General features: G+C 38.7%; 1 protein-coding gene across 2 annotated transcripts in view; it reads left to right on the top strand.

The window, feature by feature from the left end:
• The window catches only part of LOC150076548 (beta-1,3-glucosyltransferase), a 377468-nt gene that overhangs the window by 180388 nt on the left and 178282 nt on the right, over positions 1-18798 (top strand). For both annotated transcript variants that reach the window (XM_090387063.1, XM_090387062.1), the window contains exon 5: positions 2251-2362. In XM_090387063.1, the coding sequence (XP_090243189.1) occupies positions 2251-2362 (112 nt within the window). The remainder of the gene's footprint in view (positions 1-2250; positions 2363-18798) is intronic.

Raw genomic sequence — 18798 nt, 5'->3', positions numbered from 1 at the left:
CTTTTTTTTTGTCAATGTTAAACTTCAATTGCCGCCTCTCAGCCCATCTGCTTAACTTTTCCAGATCCTGTTTCATTAGTGTATTATCATTACTGTCATTAAGAACCCTGCCAACCTTTGTATTATCTGCCATCCCTGCCAACCTTTGTATCATCTGCCAACCCTGCCAACCGTTGTATCGTCTATTATTAACTTAAATATTAGTAATATTTTTATGCACATCGTTTTATGGAGGAAAATTGACTGTAAGGTAGGCTGTTTTGGGGATTACCTTGGACTTAGACAATGGTGTTGTAATATCATAATATCAGGATTGATAATAGTTGTGTTGTAAATGTGTATGTGCATCTTACCTAGTCTGCCTAGAAGATATCCTCCTGCTTTCAACTTGGGAACAAAAATACATTTGAAGAAATTTGAATACTATTATCATCATGAGATCTGTGAGATTGCAATTAAATTTCTTCCCTCGTACTCATTGAACAGAGAAAACTGATAACTGCCATGTTACTACTACATACTATAAATTAAACCAACATTACTATCCAGTTAATTTTAATTTTATCCAGTAACTGATGATTTTCACTGAATTTAAATTTGGGTATTAGCATTAATAGTGGTAAATGATGCAAGAAAGCAAGTTTATTTAACATCAGCCAAAAAAAAAAAAAAAACATTTCCCATTTCACCTATCCATTCTCTCCAATAGTTTTCCTAGTTCTTCCATGAGTTTATTTAAGCTATCAACTTCTACAACAACAAATGGAAGTTTGTTCAAGAAATCAACCACCTGCTGGCTAAAGGCAAATTTCCACACATCTATTCTGCAACCATCCTTTCCCAATTTGAATTTATGTCCCCTTATGAGCATGGTTGAAATGAGAAGTGTTAGTTTTTTTGTTTGTTTGCTTTTTTTTTGGCTGATTCTGTATAAGCTTGCTTTCTTGCACATAAATAAATAAAATAAATTTTCTGTTTATACTCTGGGACGATCAAACGGTCAGAGGAGTTCACAAGATAGAGAGAATACAAGAGACAGCACCGTATTCAGTAGTCACGGGCTTGAACCCTGGTCACTCAAGGCACGTGTACTTATGCACCCGCGCGCCTGACCACTAGGCTACGGTGGCACATCATTTGCCACTACTAATGTCTGAACAAAAGGAAGAATCCCATCAGCACTGAGTTGGCTCAATCTATTCAAAGCCTTAAACAACTCAATCACAGTTACCTAGTCTCCAGATGCTGAAATTTGTAGAACTGAAGCCTGTCTTGGTAAGAGCACCCCCTTTGTTCCCTTCACGAACTTCATTGCCTTTCTCTGTATCTGATCCAGGCAGCTCTACATCCCTTCTAAAATGAGACCTCCAGATCTGTATGTAGTACTAAAGGTGTGGCCTGACCATTGCCTCAAACAATGGGATAATCACCTCTTTTTCCCTGGTAGAAAAATTCCTGTATATCATTGACAAAACACCATGAGCTGGCCTGGCAGCTTGTCTGCATTGCTCAGGGAACTTTATATTCGACTGCACAATTACCCCAGTTTTTTTTTTTATTTTCCACTACCCTGGTGTAGTACCACACAGTTGGTACTTTACTCTGGGGGTGACTGCTATCCATATGCAGTGTTATGTATAGGTGGGTGATAGTGTACTGATATATGTATTTTGTGTTTACTTTGCATTAGTCAATGTCAGTTAGATTCAGTTTACATAGAAGTGGAACACTTTGTACAAGAAAAGAATATATGTTACTGAATTACTACTTCAGGCTTATGGGTACCATGAACCTCTACTGAGAGTTGGTGAGTAGCAGACGGCTAAACTTTGATCTCTCCCTTCCACCTCTCACTTGACCCTTATAGTTGTTGTTTTTGTGTATATGAATAATTCATAATGTTCATATTCATTGCAAGAATGAATTTTTTTTTGTATTTATGTTTATTCTGTAAATGTGGATAATAGTGTACTGATATATGTAATTTTGTGTTTCAAACCTGTCAGGAATATTTTCAGTAATAGTAATTAGTCTTGAATTATTTTTGTACACAATAATTATTCTGCATTAGAATTATTTGTGCTTAAGAATTATTTTTGTTTATTGCAGTCACCATATATATATATGCTCTGACTGAATATGGATATTGGCTTAGTCTTGTAGTATTCATTTATAGCTTAAGTATTTAATGTTATTAGTAGCAGCTCTTTTAAATTGTCATAATGATTTTATATTTTTTTATATTTATAGGCTGGTTGATAAGCATGGCCAAAATGCTTCTTGGATATTTATAAGTGAGGAAGTTACAGAAGTGGACTTAGAGAAACTGGTTTCTTATTTAATTCAGTATGATTCTGAGAAGGTAACGTATAATTTTTTTGTATTTTTTGCTAATTTAAATAGAACAAATATGTAATTCCCTACCTACCTTTAGTTGACTTTTTTATTAAGTGAAACAAAATTTAACCTTCCTTTTTAACTGTTGAGCAGGTGCATTTCTTCATAAAATGTCAGAGCCGCTTAACTTTACTTGTAAAATTAAAATACATGTGAGTGTATATTATCACTGTTGATTTCAGTATTTCTTAAGTGTTATTTTTAATTTTGATGTGCATCATTGATTGTGCTAGAATAGTGAAGAAAGGTAATAAAAAATCAAATAACAGGCATAATTTAATTTTTGGAGTATTTTATGCAAGGGGCACTACTCATTTAAATGTAATTACAGCCATTCCCCGATTTACATAAGGGTTGCGTTCTGTGGAACTCTACATAAATCGGAATTTCCCTAAATCCTAGTGCAGCACTTGCAACTGTGCTCACTGAATTGATTGAATCAAAAAACAAATGTTCGATGAACATGTAAACAGAATTATTTATTGTATTTATTAAATTTTTTTTCTCATACGCAGGAAAAATTACAAAGGTGTGCAATTTAAAAATTTTCAAAATTATAAAATTACAAAAAAAGAGAGGAGACAGGCATAGTGTCAGTTAGTTTTACCTCTCGAGCATCTTTGCCAGAATCGACGTCTTCAGCTGGTAAGTATGCTGCTGTGGAGATTTAGAAGGGGTCGGCGGCTCAACCTTACAAAAGAACATATTAATGGATGACTGGATGGTGGCTTAGTTCCTTTTCATCGTAGATTTCTTTGTAGCAAGCAAGTATATCATTCATCCCCTCCGTTAACTTTTAAGAATCGTTTGCTGTCAGGATCCATCTTCTCAAACCTCGCCACTGCCGATGCAATTTCACGAAATGCCATTGCCATCTCTTTGGTGATGAAGCATCTCGGCACCTTATTTGGTTCATCTTGAGCTTCCTCAGCATTTTCATCTTTCACTATCACTGCCTGCAAGTCAATAAGTTCTTTGTTAGATAATTCCTTCTCTTCTTCCTCTATTAACTTCTCCATGTCTTTGGCATCAACCTCCAGTTGAAGTAGCTCTGCAACTTTACAGTCTTATCTGTAACCTCTTCACATGATTCATCTTTTTCAAATCCTTCTAAGCCTTTTATGTGCCATGGGCATATTTTCTTCCATGCACCATTTAAACAACTTTTAGTAATTTCCGCCCAGGCCTTATTAATGTTTAAGGTAGCGTGGTAAATATTGTAAGATTTCCAAAAGTCTCTTAATGTAAAATTTTTCTCAGCGTCTACTGCAGACAATGCCTGAGAAAATGCTGTGCGTAAATAGTATGCTTTTAAATTCGAAATATCACCCTGACCCATAGGTTGGATGAGTGAAGTCTTGTTTGGCAGTAGAAATATGACTCTCACGTTCGAATTGAAATCATCTAGATGCGTAGGATGTCCAGAAACAAAATCTTGAAAGGAATGTCGTTGTCTTTACAATATTTTTCAACCTCGGGAATGAAGCAGCATTTAAATCAATCCTCAAAGAGAGATATTTTTATCCATGCTGTCTGGTTCGATCGGAAATGCACAGGTAGGGTGGCTTTATTGATGCCCTTAAATTGATTGATTGATAATTGATAATTTATTTATCCCTATTTTGTCTTACAATTGTTGGGAGATAACAGCAAGAAGGGAGGGAGAACACATAAGCCAGAGGCTTTTTAGGGGGTGTTCCCTTTGAAAAAGATAACAAGAAAACTAGACACACCATGAATCGGACGTATTTCTACATTCCATTACAGAGACTTCGTAAACCAACCACACATGTTGCGTGGTTAACAACAGTACTTATAATTACATTGTGAGTACTTTTACAGTAACAAGTATGAAAGAAAAAATTATGAAATAATTGCGTAGAGTGTTACAAGCTTTTTGACAGCTATTCCTTCAACTGGTTTACATAATTTCCAAACTGGTATGCATTGTGGAAAGTTCAAGAGTTGAGTGGAAGGTGATTTAGATCAGACATCCCTGGTGATGTGTTCAGTCACGAGCTTCTTGACTTTGTTTTGTGAAATGGCATATTTGATGTTTTCAGGAAGATTATTCCAGGTTTTTGCGCCTCTGTATTTTATATTTTTCTGACCTATGGCTTTTCTAAAAAGTGGAACCTTCAGGTTCGCTTCATTTCTTAAATTATATGTTATTCCTTCTTCTTCTATTGTTATAAAAAAGGATCTGAAGAGAGGAGGAAAGTTTGGTGTTTTCAAAGCATTGTAGACAAAGACTGCCTCAGCTTTTTGTATCAGTTGGTAGATGCTTAAGAGTCTCGCTTCCTTATATCTCGAAGTCACCGATGCACTACAGGGAAGGCCCAAAATTGAACGAACACATCGAGTGACAATCGAATTGATTCTCGCAAGGTTATCTTGACTGGTCGTACCCCATGAGATGATTCCATATGTGAAGTGAGGCTGTATTAAGGAAAGGAATACTAGTCTGAGAAGGGAAGGAGGTACCCAGGCAGAGGCTCGGGCGAGTATTCCTGCTAGTGACGAAGTCTTCTTTCGTAAGGTGATCTTTTGTTTATCCCAACTCAGCTTGCCATCTAGCCAGATTCCTAGAAACTTGGTATCATTCACCCTTTCAAGTTGTTTTCCTTTGTATGTTATTTCGAAATCAATATTTAATGGTTTATTTTTTGTCCTAAACACCATATATTTGGATTTTTCTGGGTTTAGTATCAGCTGATTCTGTTGAAGCCAACTATGCATTTCAGAGAGCAGGGCAGAGATCTTGCATTGAAGTTGGTTAGGGTCTTTATTAGTGATTAGAATGGAAATGTCATTGGCATACGCTACTAGGTGGGAAGATGAAAGATGAGAGAGAAATTCATTAATGTAAAGAACAAATAGGATAAGTCCGAGAAGTGAGCCTTGAGGTACTCCCCTGGAGAAATAAGAAATATCTGAAAAAGACTGGTTTGTTTTAACGACAAATGGCCTATCAGTAAGGTAGTCTTCAAGGAGAAGGTTAATTTTTCCTCTCAAGCCAAGATTGTTGAGCTTGTTGAGTAAGATATTAGGATTTATGCAGTCAAAAGCTTTTGATAGGTCTAGAAACAGTGCTATTGCATAGTGACCCTTTTCAAGACAGTCCGTGATCCTAGAGCAGAAGTCAACAATTGCCAGGTCAGTGGAACTTTTTGAACGATAGGCGTACTGTTGTTGATGGATAAGCTAATTGACTTCCAGGAAGCCCATGAGTCTGCCGTGAAGAATTTTTTCGAATAATTTTGCAAAAACTGAGAGTAGAGCTATTGGACGAAAATTGTTGATAGAGTTACAATTTTTCCCCTTAGGAACAGGAACAATGACTGCTTTTTTGAATTGAGACAGGAATTTACCAGATTGAAAGGAAAGATTTTCAGTGATGTTAGAATTGAGTTAAGGACCTTTTTCAGCAGAGCAGGAGATATTTCATCAAAGCCAGGGGCTCCCTTTTCTTTTAATTGATCTGCTTCTAAAATTTCTTGATCTGAGAGCGGAGCGAGGAAAAAAGAGCTCTTCATTGAGTGCTTGATAAATTCTCTCGTTGCATTATCTCTAGAGTCAACTTGTCTTTAAAAAGGTTATTCACACTTGAGATAAAGTGATTACGGAGGGCTGCGGCTTTTTCCTGGTCATCCGAAATGAGTACCTCGTTCTCAACTACATCTCCAATGTAGCTCTGTGATTTCGTTTTTCTTCCAGGTAGTAGCTTGTCCAAGACTGTCCACTTTTCCTTGCTTGTAATGACGCCTTTAAGTTGGGAACTATAATATTTCCTTTTCTCCGACCTAATACTGTCGGTGACTTTGTTTCTGTATGTTGTGTATTTGTTTTTATTCGCCTCCTTTCCTGTTTCTCTAGCAATTCTTGCAAGTTTGTCCCTTTTCTTTAGCATGTTACAAATTTTGTTTGACCTAAATGGGCATAATTTCCGTCTTGGCCTAGTGGTCTTTTTATTCCCTGGGATCCTGATGTATGACGCGCATTTTTCGTAACTATTTAGGATATGCTCAAAGAAGAAGTTCGTCGCAATTTCAGGATCATCTATAGCAATCACCCCATCCCACGAAAACTGCTGGAGATCATAACACAGCTGATTGAGAGAGCCTGGAGTCACAGATCTGTAAGTGTGCATGATCTCTTCCACAATCTGTTCATTTTCAATTACCATTAATATGGGACGATAATGAAAAATGGTTGCATCCAGTACTGCATAGGTTAGTGAGCATTCCCCAATTGCGAACCCCTTGATGTGGGCACCTGTACGTGGTGAGGGGACCTCCCAGTGACGCTGCTGGACTTCCAGACTAGCATCACTGGGATCTAACGCCCATACCTTGGTTCCAGGGTTACATCTTTGGAATCCGGCGTGTGCAGCCGTGCGCCGCGACCCATGGATTTCAGAAAGGGGGATCCTGGTGGTTGAGGGGCTCAGCCTTAATACACCACTTTGGCCCCTGCTTCGACAAGACGGGAAGTCCCGGACTGGCCCGACTGGGATCAATCGGCGGGTGGTATTTTACTGCTAGGGTCAACTGCGTTCTAGTAAGTCTCCCTCCCTATGGTCCTGGGACGGGATAAAGACTTATTGGTAACGTGGGTATGGTGCTCCTAAGCGAACTCGGCGTCCCATTCGTGTACGCAGTACCTGCTAGTTCACGAGTGGGCGTCCCCTCGTAGGGCTCCGTGGTGGGTGAGGTACTTAGGCATCAGACACTTTCTCTTTACTCATATGAGTAATTTAAATCCAATTTCTTCTGGGGCCCCAATAAGGCCCCTACCTAATCGATCAGATGAGAGTGAGAGCAATTCTGCAAAAAGAGCCAGAACTGAGATAAAAACACCATCTATAACACCGCTTTTCCTCATTCTTCATTCAACCGGAGAGCAGTCAATTGGGAAGATGTCACCCTTCTTTATCCAGAAAGGATTAGAAGGGTTGGCAGGATCACCAAAATCAGTAAAACGGCTGCGTTCTGGCGATCTTTTAATCGAAGCTTCAAGTACAAAGCAAGCAGAAAGAATCCTGAATGCGACATCTATAGGGGGAATACCGATCAGTGTAACACCCCACAAAACTTTGAACTCTTCACGAGGTGTCATTTCAGAGTGGGATCTTCTTCACGTTTCTGAAGAAGAGATCTGCTCTGAATTAAAAGAACAAGGAATAACAGCTGTCAAGCGAATATCCATGTGTAAGGATGGGAATCTCGTCCCTACCCGAGTTCTCATCTTAAAATTCAACACCCCACGGCCTCCAAGTTCCATCAAGGCAGGGTACTTAAACTGCCCAGTGAGGATTTACGTTCCAAACCCACTGAGGTGTTTTAAATGTCAAAAGTACGGCCACTCACAAACAGCTTGTCGTGGTAACCCTGCCTGTGCTCGATGTGGTGCTAAAGATCACGAGAGCAAGGAATGTATAGCTCCTAAGAATAACTGTATTAACTGCCAAGGAGAGCACCCTGCATACTCTCGAGCATGCCAGCAGTGGAAGGACGAAAAGGAGATACAAAAGTTAAAAACGGAGCTTAACATCTCCTACCCAGAGGCTAGAAAACGCATACAACCAATAAATAGTGGGAAGCCTTCATATGCTCAGAAGGTTTCTGCGAAGTGCATTATCGGTACACAAACAGAGAAGATGACTGTACCACCAAGAGAGTCATTCACGCCGATTGCACGCTATTTATTAAGTTCACAAAAGCCCACCAAAAAAACGCAGTCAGCTGCTACTCCTATATCCATACCTCCTAGTGCTCCACCACTACCAAAACAAAGTGGTAAAGAAAAGCTAAAAAGTTCGGAAGAGCCACCCGTAACACCAGAAACAATGGATGTAGAGACTAAGGAGGTACCGGATGAATCAGTCTTGGAACTCTTTGCGGAGGAAGAAATGGACACGGGACAGCGTCCATTCTTCCCCAAAAAAGATAAATCCAAGACTGACAAAAGTAAGCCCTCAGCACCTCGGAAGCCGCCTGACGGACCCACCAAGCCAAAATAATGGCTAAATTCCTACAATGGAATTGTCGTGGATTCCAGCAAAATACTGATGACATTAAGGCCCTCCTGCAAAAGCACGAGCCAGTTTGCTTTTGCTTGCAGGAGACTTATCTAAAGGCAAATGATAACCCAACCATGCATAATATAACACTTTTTCGTAAGGACAGAATTGTGGATGGTCCTGCTCATGGAGGAGTGACTATCCTTGTGGGGAACCAGACCCCAGTTCAGCCCTTGCTAATTACAACTAGCACAGAGGCTGTTGCAATTCGCCTTACAGTGGGATCTCTGTTAACTGTCTGTTCAATTTATTTGCCACCTGGGACTGACATCTCCCAGGAAGACCTTGATGATCTTATGACGCAGTTGCCTCCCCCTTTCTTACTTCTCGGGGATATGAATGGACATAACACCCTGTGGGGTAGTGCTAACATCAATAGAAGGGGACAAGTCATAGAGCGAATGCTAAATGACAATGACATTTCCCTTCTAAATATTGGAACAAACACTTTCTTCCACATGCCTACCCGTGCGTTTTCTACCATTGATCTCTCTATCTGCTCCCCTTGTCTACTCCCTTCACTCACTTGGGAAGTGGAGGAGAATCCATACGGAAGTGATCACTTCCCTGTGATAACCTCGTTACACAGTGGGAGACCATGTCTTCCTTTCAGGTTACCACGTTGGAAGACTGATCAGGCTGACTGGACTGCCTTCCAACATCAGGCAAGTTTCGACTTCAGTACCGTCAGTTAGGAGCCTATCAATGATGCAGTAACGTACATTACAGAAAATATCGTCCAAGCAGCTGCCAATACCATACCGAAAACATCTGCCCGGTTTCCACCTTTTCCCAAGCCATGGTGGAATCCACAATGCACAGCAGCAAAAAAGGCTCAAAACAAAGCGTGGGGGATAATCCGCCGATATCCTACCACTGTTAATCTAATAGCCTTCAAGCGTGCACGAGCCAAAGCACGCTACATTCGCTGTCAGAGTCAAAGGGAATCATGGATCCGTTTTACATCATCTATTAACCAATCTACCAACTCTAAGGTAGTCTGGGATAAAATCCGAAAAATGAAGGGAAAATATACATCCCACCCTTCATCGATCCTAGACTATAATGGATGCACTATTGTAGAGCCCAGTGCAATAGCCAATGCCCTTGGGGAAACATTTTCAAACATCTCTGGGATATCATCCTATTCCCCAGAATTTCTGGTCCCGAAACATAAAAGAGAAAAAGAGGCACTAAATTTCACACAGAAAGGCTTTTTTCCCTACAACCTGCCTTTCACTCTGCAGGAACTAAAAAGAGCTCTCTATCATTCCAAGGCAAGTGCTGTTGGACCAGATGGCATCCATTATGAAATGCTTAAACATCTGTCACCTGCATCTATGGATCGCCTGCTTGTTCTGTATAACAGAATCTCTATAAAACAGCAATTTCCGGATTCCTGGCGCATGGCATTTGTGCTTGCATTTGCGAAGCCAGGAAAGGATCCTAAACTCCCTACTAATTATCGTCCTATAGCTCTGACTAGCTGCCTGTGCAAAATCCTGGAGAGAATGGTTAATTTTCGATTAATGTGGTATTTAGAATCGAATGATCTTCTCTCCAGCATCCAGTGCGGCTTCCGAAAAAACAGATCAACTCTTGGTCATTTAATGACTGGAAACATCCATCCGGGATGCTTTCCTAAAACGCGAACACTTGGTGTCAGTGTTCTTTGACATGGGAAGGCGTATGACACAACTTGGAGATTTGGCATTTTAAAAGATTTGCATAGCCTTGGTCTTAGAGGGCAACTCCCCATTTTTATAAAAAACTTTTTAGCCAATCGATTTTTCCAAGTTCGTGTGGGATCCTCACTCTCTCGTCCCTTCTGCCAAGAGGAGGGAGTACCACAAGGATCAGTATTAAGTGTCACGCTTTTCGCCATCAAAGTAAATTCTATCACAGAACAGCTTCCTCCAACAGTAAACAGCGCCCTCTATGTTGATGACGTTAGCATATTCTGTCAGTCATGCAACATGAGGGTTATTGAAAGACAACTGCAACAAGCCATCAATCGCCTTAATTCCTGGGCACTTGCAAATGGCTTCAGGTTCTCGCTGGAGAAGACCGTTGCGTACCTTGCGTACACTTTTGTCGTAAGCGTAATCTTCATCCTGAACCTGAATTAAGGCTCGGACAAAATGCTATTCCAGTAGTGTCAGACACAAAATTCTTGGGACTTGTCTTTGATAAAAAGTTGACCTTTTTAGAACATATTCGTCACCTTCGTACAAAGTGCACGAGGGGACTAAATATTCTTCGCTCTTTCTCGTCTACGCGTTGGGGAGCAGAAAGGTGCACCCTACTACGTATTTATCGTGCACTTGTACGTTCCAAATTAGACTACGGGGCCCAGGTATACTCCTCAGCCAGAGACAGTGTCCTTCGATGGCTGGACCCTGTCCACAATCAGGCTATCCGTATTGCTACTGGAGCATTTCGAACATCTCCTGTCCAGAGCTTATACGTCGAAGCAAACGAATCACCGTTATCCCTTCGACGTAAGCAGTTGTCTTTAAACTATGCTTTAAAGTTGAAATCCCTGCCAGACCATCCTACGTGGACATCCGTTTTTGAGCCATGTTGGTAAAACCTGTACAGTATCCGTCAGACTGCCAACCGACCTTTTGGTATTCATGTCCAAGAGCTACTCAGAGAGTTTAACATCATGGTAGACAAGGTTGCACAAACAACAAAAGAAACTCTTCCACCCTGGCATACTCCTACCCCATCGTGCGACCTTTCCCTTAAGAAATGGGTAAAGCCTGAGACTCCATCATCTGTTTACCAGCAGCTGTATTCTGCACACCGAGCTGAGCACTCTGACTTCCTGCCGGTTTACACAGACGGCTCGAAGTCTGAATCATGCGTAGGATCTGCTGTTGTCTTTCCGGACACTGTAATATCTCAGCAGATTCTTCCTGAATCCAGCATATACACTGCAGAGCTGCATGCTATAGAGTTAGCCTTGGATCACATTCGAACTTGTCAATGCCAAAGGTCAATAATATATTCTGATTCTTTGAGTGTATTACAGGCTTTATTATCTTTGAGACACAACTCTCATCTAGTTCTCTGTCGGGTTCAGCAGAAGATTCATTCTCTTCATGAATACAAGTTTGATATCCGCTTCTGCTGGGTTCCTAGCAACATTGGGATAAAGGGAAATGATTTGGCTGACACTGCAGCCAAATCAGCAACATCCACTAATAATCGTTGCCTGTCAGTACCCTATACAGACTACAGGCAAATAATACGCAGCAAGATAGATTCCCAATGGCAAGAACTATGGCATAGAGAGAGAACAAATAAATTATATAAAATAAAGCCTGTAATAGAAACTTGGCAGTCCAGTCTGCGCAGGAATCGGAGCGAGGAAGTTGTTCTTGCTCGACTCCGCATAGGACACAGTCATCTGACACATTCGTTTCTGCTGAGGGCAGATGACCCTCCTATGTGCGAGTCTTGCGACACCATTTTATCAATAAAGCATATTTTAATAGATTGCATTAATTTCACCCATTTTCGCAATATATATTTTATCGCTTTTACTCATCCGACTGAGCCTTATACACTCAGTCAAATTTTATCAGACAACGACCACGTGTCAGCAGTTTTTAAGTTTTTACAAGCCATTAAAATATGTACACATATATAAATTGGATCACTTACTTTTAAACTTATACTGCCTTATATATATATATATATATATATATAAAAATAACAATTTGACGAGGTAACCTTTTTAAAGGTTACCAGAATTTATCTCTGTTGATATTTCAATATTTTCTTGGTGCAGTATAACTTTAGTCGTTTTTGCGGCAATAAAATCAAAATCCAATCCAATCCAATCCCAATTGTGAAGTCAAGAAGGGAATTGTGGGACTCTCCCATTCTAGTTGGGATAATTCCGTTAGTCAGAAGAGAAAAACCATTGGAAGAAATGACATCTAGGAGGTCTTGCACTTGAGAGGAAGAGCTTTGAAGTATGTTAATATTAAAGTCTCCCATCAGCAGAAGACTAAGGGATTTGCTTGTGCAGTGAGATAGAATATTGTCAAGAGTTACAAAGAAACTGTTGACTGAAGCTGAGGGAGGTTGGTATAGACACTCAATCACCAGAGAAGCAATGCGGATAAAAGTGATTTCACAAGCTTGATCAGGCAGATTTGTGATAGGAAAGGCAGAGCATCGCAGATGATTGTGAATGTAAATAGCAACTCCACCCCCTTTAGAATCACATCTGCAACTGTGAAAGAGAGCATAGTCTTGAAATCGGACTGAAACTTCGGGAGAGAACCAGGTCTCAGTAAAAACCATCAGGTCTGGATGGAGATTCCACGATGTCAGTTGAGTGAGGATTTCATCATTATGTTTTACAAGACTGCATGCGTTCATATAGAATACAGTAATTGCATCTTTTGATGCTGTAGTAAGGCATAAGTTATTTGGTTTAATTGTTGGCAAGTGACATGGCAGAAAGGTATTTTCACAAGAGTTAAGAGTCATTCAAACTCTGGTAGGATGAAGAGATAGATGAATCATTTATAGAAGTTCTTCCCAGTTGAGATTCCAGAATATCTGAAAAATGCTCGAATTGTCATTCCCATTGACTAGTTTCGATAGCTAAGTCACTGGCTGATGACCCAGTACGAGGAAGAGGGGAGCGTCCATAGAAAGGTCGAATAATGGCTCCCTCAGCCAGCAGTGATCCTTTAGTAATAGATCAAAATCCGTTTATTGACACTGAATATAGAAAGAGCCGTACGAATCGTGTTTGGAATTCATTTTTATTACGTTTACTTCTATCTGCAGTTGAGTTCTGATATGCTGCTCTACTTCTGTACCGCACAGTTGGGGTTCGAGTTGCGAGACAAAAATACCCTTGGTTGAACTTTTAGTTCTAGGGACTGCTCTGATTGAAGAATTGGTAGCTGTTCCCACAACAGCAGGGGTGTGTCGATGTCTTCCTGTCTGATTAGAGGCAGATTGATTCCGTTGTCCTCTGATGTGATCTGCCTGCCTCCTGGAGAAGAAAATGACATCTTCTAGGAGTGGATTGACAGATCTATTGCCATATTTACCCACTTTCTGAGATTGACTAGTAACTGGAGCATGTACTGGAGGATGTGGAAGTTGCTTTACAATAGATGCATAAGTGACTTCTGCTATAGGAGTTGGTTGAAATGTGGGATTTTCAATAAATTTCGCCAAGTTTCTTGTAGGACTGAAGGATCTACTGGAGTTTTGAATAAGATTTGTTAAATCCAAATTTTTTTGTAGTAAGATATAATTTATTTCGCGAAGTTGGGCGTTTTCTGACCTGATTTTTTTAGTTTTGTCAAGAAGAGAAGCCATCATGGATTTTTGAGTGTCCAGGATTTGAAAAATCATTTTTGTGGTCATCTCATTTGGCTTTTCAACTTGTGAGATTTCGTGGTTAAGAAGGTGAGAGAAGGAGCAATTTGTCTGCTCTGATACCACGTCATGAGGTATGTCCTCGGATGGCCCACTCTGTTGAGTACCATTTGACGATGAGGTGAAACACTGAGATTCACCGTCGGAAAGACTTAAAAGATCCATTGGGGTTGATCCTGAGTTATTTTCATTTTTCGTCTGTTTTTTCTTCGTCTGCCTGTAATTTATGCAGCAGGGACCTTTCCATGAGTCGATAGCTGCCTGTGACATCTTTTTCCAGTTTACGGTTGACAAATCTATGCATTTTATACAGTACACAAGACCGCATTCTGCATTGCATTGGAGGAAGTCTTTGCATTTCTTTTTACACATATGGCAAATAATTTGCACTTGCGGGGCCATTGTAATTAACAGTAAAAACAATAAATTTCTTTTTTATATTAAAATGAAAATTTAATATGCAAGTTAAAATGAAAAATTAAATGCAAAATATAAAATATGCAATATTCGAAACAATATTATTGCTATTTGAACTAATTTTACAGTAAACTAATCAGAGAATTAGTTGAAATACTTTAGAATTCTTTAAAATACATTCAAAGGGTTAAGTGCGATTCATTCCTGAGATAAGCTTAGAACAGTCCTAATTTGAACTACACGTAGTACGGTTGACAAATACGGTCACACCACTGCAGATTAATCAGTAGTCTTTTGAAAGGCATGGTCCTCTTTGTAGGAACAATGACAGGTGACCTTGCGGGCTATAATCAGACAAAAACAGTAAAGTGACTGACCTTGGTTAACCTGGGAGACAGTAATCCTTACGCTGAAAACTTCCCAGCTTCGTGGCTGCCTATAGAAACTATATGAGATACCTTGTTGAAGAGGAACATAAATTTCGTTTACTATCGCTTGAAAACTATCTTTCGAGTACTTCTTTCTTCAGAGTTGTGAAGAGCAACGCTCGCTGACCCATAGTGTATCAAAATGTTGGAACAGATTCATCTTGAATCATTCATTCTAGCATACATTTGCAGGAGAACAAACACAACACCTAAATGCACGAGGATTTCCAGAATAGTACACAAGCAGTGATTTTAATCTGTAATCTCCTGCAGCATTAGCCCCAAGCAAGAACGTGGCCCTAACTTTTCAAGCCCTGAAACCTGGCATTTTCTTTTCCTCTTTCACAATGTATGTTCGATCCGGCATTTTTTTTCCAATACAGAGCAGTCTCGTCAACATTAAAAATTTGCCAACTGATGACGGTTTACTCAACGATGGAAGAGAAGTGAGCAACTTCTCTTCCATTTGCCAACTGATGACGGTTTACTCAACAATGGAAGAGAAGTTGCTCACTTCTCTTCCATTTGCCAATTGATGACGGTTTACTGAACGAAAGTCCCTCGTAACGACTATTGGCACCACCGGTCTTCTCTCTTTTTTTATTTTACATCTTTTAACCTCTTTCTGACAACCAAGGATTGGAGATCTGCATTTCTACTTCCTTGCACTCATTTTAAAATCTGTTTAAAATATTTTCACCCCATTTCCCACCTTAGTTCTTTTTAATGCTTCTTCCAACCTAAATTTAGCCACCATCTACCAAAAAATTTATTGCAGATTTATACAAGGTGAGTACCGTTTTCTAAGCATTTGCTATTCATTTTTTAATCAGATTTATCATGGTATTATAAGATTATTATAATTTCACTATTATTAGATTAGATAATGGTGTTATCTAACTAATCTAATAGTTATTAGATTAGATAATGGTGTTATCTAACTAATCTAATAGTTATTAGATTAGATAATGGTGTTTATCTAATCTAATATTTTAGTAGATACTAAAACACTATTTTTTAAATTTCACACAGAAAAGTCATCTACTGTAATTATGCACATGATGATTTATTTTTAAAGTATTCATATTATTAACTGTCAGTTTTTGTTGAGAAATAATGTCCCATGGTAGCATCGTAAATTTGTGCATGTACAACTGAAATTTGACATGCACAACTGAAAATAACCACTTACTGTATATTCATATGTATGAGTCAACCTTGGAAGCAGTAAAAATTGTCTAAATTTTAGGGTCATTGCATATGCTGATTATAAAATCTTAAACTTGATTTTAAGCATGTTCTTAGGGAAAGATAGATATAATTTATTACATATTTTTTACACAAATATACATTGTTGCTCACCTAAAACACCGAAGAATTTGTTCATCAGATGAAAAAAGTTCATGGAATCTGTCAGACGTTTTTGGATTCAGTTACTGAGTTCTCAAAAAGTAAACTTTCAAGATTTAAGTTTCTCATTATGAAACAGGCTTCTGTATTTGAAGCATTGTTTACAATGAAACCAATTTGCATTACTAAACTGGCAACATTGAATGGCTCAGTTATATAATAAAACCTCTCATATAGCATCAATAAGAGTAATGCCACATTAGGTTTTGGTTTCATGACCTGCATAAGGGTGTACTGTATAATGTTACTGTACAGTTTGCTATACAGTATAGTAAAATGTCCTGAAGTGCATTTTTAAAACAAAGAGCAGAAATAATTAAATTAAAAAGTAGACAGTGCTTTTTAATGCATATTTTATTGTCATACACCACTATGTGAGATTGAAGAGAGGATTAAAAAAAGTAAATCAAATTATAAGGTGAATATGAGTATATCTTAATGACAGGATTAGGCCTATAACCATAGAAAAAAGGAAGATTGTAGAATAAAAAAAATTAACATTTTTGTTGTCTGTTTTTTATTTTAAATCTTAGTTGGTGACAGACAGTGAAGCTCTTAGTTGGCCATAGATAGTGAAATTTCATTGTCTGTGACCAACAATTCAGATGGTTGAGGTAATTTAAAATATGAATCTGTTAACATCTATGTAAACATAAATTTCTATTTACCCTTCACCTCTCCTATCCAATTTGTTCAATAGTTGGTAATATTTGTATGCTTTTCATGACCCTGTTAACTTGGCTGTGACTTTGGCTTTGTCTTCATTTATCAACAAAAATAACCGCTATAGCTTCTGAATGGGTAAAAGTTTCTGACATGTACATGTCTTTGATTGGTATTAATTTTTGGAACTTCGGCATTAGAATTTATTCAACATTGTTTTACGTTTTTTGATTTTAAAGTTGAGTGAGTTCTTCTGTAGTCAAATTTTCATCATCTGATTTGACCAAATTGACTAACATGGTGATTTGATTTTGCACATCATCCTCCCTAATATTACCCAAGCAAGGCTTTTTTGCAACCCCACTACATTTTGTTATGAAACAGGCTCATAAAATCTAAGTAATTTTGAATATAACCAGACCATAGTTTTCACCAAGCCACAGTCATATTTGATATCTTAAACTTCATTCCAAACTGCTTTGTGCTTTCATGTAGAATACCTATTAACTAAATGATGCTTAGGTTTTGGTGAGAAATATTTCATGATGACTTCTTTTTAAGCATAATATTTAAGGTGTAATTATAACAAGGTGAGGAATGTCATAAACTGAATATTGGTTGTAATTTTCAAGTGCCATTAAGTGAACTGGCTTCAGCAAGGTACACCTGCGTGTGAATAAATTGTGGTTTTTTTAATTCACTTTTTTACTGAAGGAAGAAAGAAGATGACATTTGTAAAACACTTTAGTTTTGCTTGCCTGTTATAGTATTATTTTTTGCCTAATTATAGTATTAGTATTATAATGGCTAAACGATGCAAGGAAGCGGACTTTTTCTGCATCTATCAGAAAAGGTTGAGGGGGGAGATTGGGATTTTTATCACTCATGCCTTCTCTGTCACCACAAAGTGGCTATCCAGTTTTGCTTTGAACTTGACAGGAACAGCTGTTGTAAGCAATTTATTCCAGTGATCTCTGGACACCTTATGTTATATTCTTAGACATTGAGAATGTCCAGTATTATAACATGCTGTGTGAAAATAACCTTCACGAGATATAGCTTTCCATTACTCTCCAAAATTTGTGTTTGGGATCCCTGGTTTTTCTGTCTTCAACCAGTGAAAATATACCTCCCTTGTTCATTTTACTGATTTCCTTCTGGACCTTATACTCTATCCCCCTCCTGCCCAAGATGTCTAGTTTCCAAACTTTGCAGTCTGCACCTTATAAGCCATTCTTCATATAGGCATCAATTATTTCCCCTCACCAATCTGGTTGCCCCTCTTTGAACCCATTCTAGAGCTCTGTGTCTTTCTCTAAGTGTGACCTTCAGACCTAAACATAGTATTCTAATGGCCTTGCCATCATCTTATATAGAGGGACAGTGACAACCTTTTACATACTTGTGAAGCTCCTATATATTATAGACAGGATACCATGTTCCTTCCTAGCCATTTATTTACACTGCTTTGATATTTCATGTCTGACTGAATCACAACCCCCAAGACTTTTTTTTGTCCTTGACTACATCTAACTTCACTTTTCCTAGCTTATAAGTAACTTCTGGATTTCTGTTCCCCAGATAAATCCTAGAGTTAGTTGGGTCCATTGTTGTTTTCTCTATTTATTAATGATATTGATGATGGTATATCAGGCTTAATGTCCAAGTTTGCAGATGATACGAAGATCGGCAGGGTTGTTAATGGCACTAATCATAGTACGCTGCTGCAACAGGATCTAGAAAAGTTGAGCAGATTGGGCTGAGAGGTGGCAACTGAAGTTTAACATTGACAAATGTAAAGTACTGCATATGGGAAGCAGTAACCCCAAAGTAATGTATCAAGTGTGTGGTACTACACTGACAGTGGTAGAGAATGAAAAGGACCTGGGGATAATTGTGCAGGCAGATATGAAATTTTCTGAGCAGTGCAGACAGTCTGCAAGAGTAGCTCATGGTGTCTTGTCAATGATATACAGGAATTTT

The sequence above is a fragment of the Mastigoproctus giganteus genome, chromosome 13, assembly GCF_048544385.1.
Source record: "Mastigoproctus giganteus isolate SK-2022 chromosome 13, ASM4854438v1, whole genome shotgun sequence".
Taxonomy (NCBI): Eukaryota; Metazoa; Arthropoda; class Arachnida; order Uropygi; family Thelyphonidae; genus Mastigoproctus; species Mastigoproctus giganteus.
The sequence above is the reverse complement of the archived record's forward strand: the minus strand, read 5'-3'. Positions and strand labels throughout refer to the sequence as shown.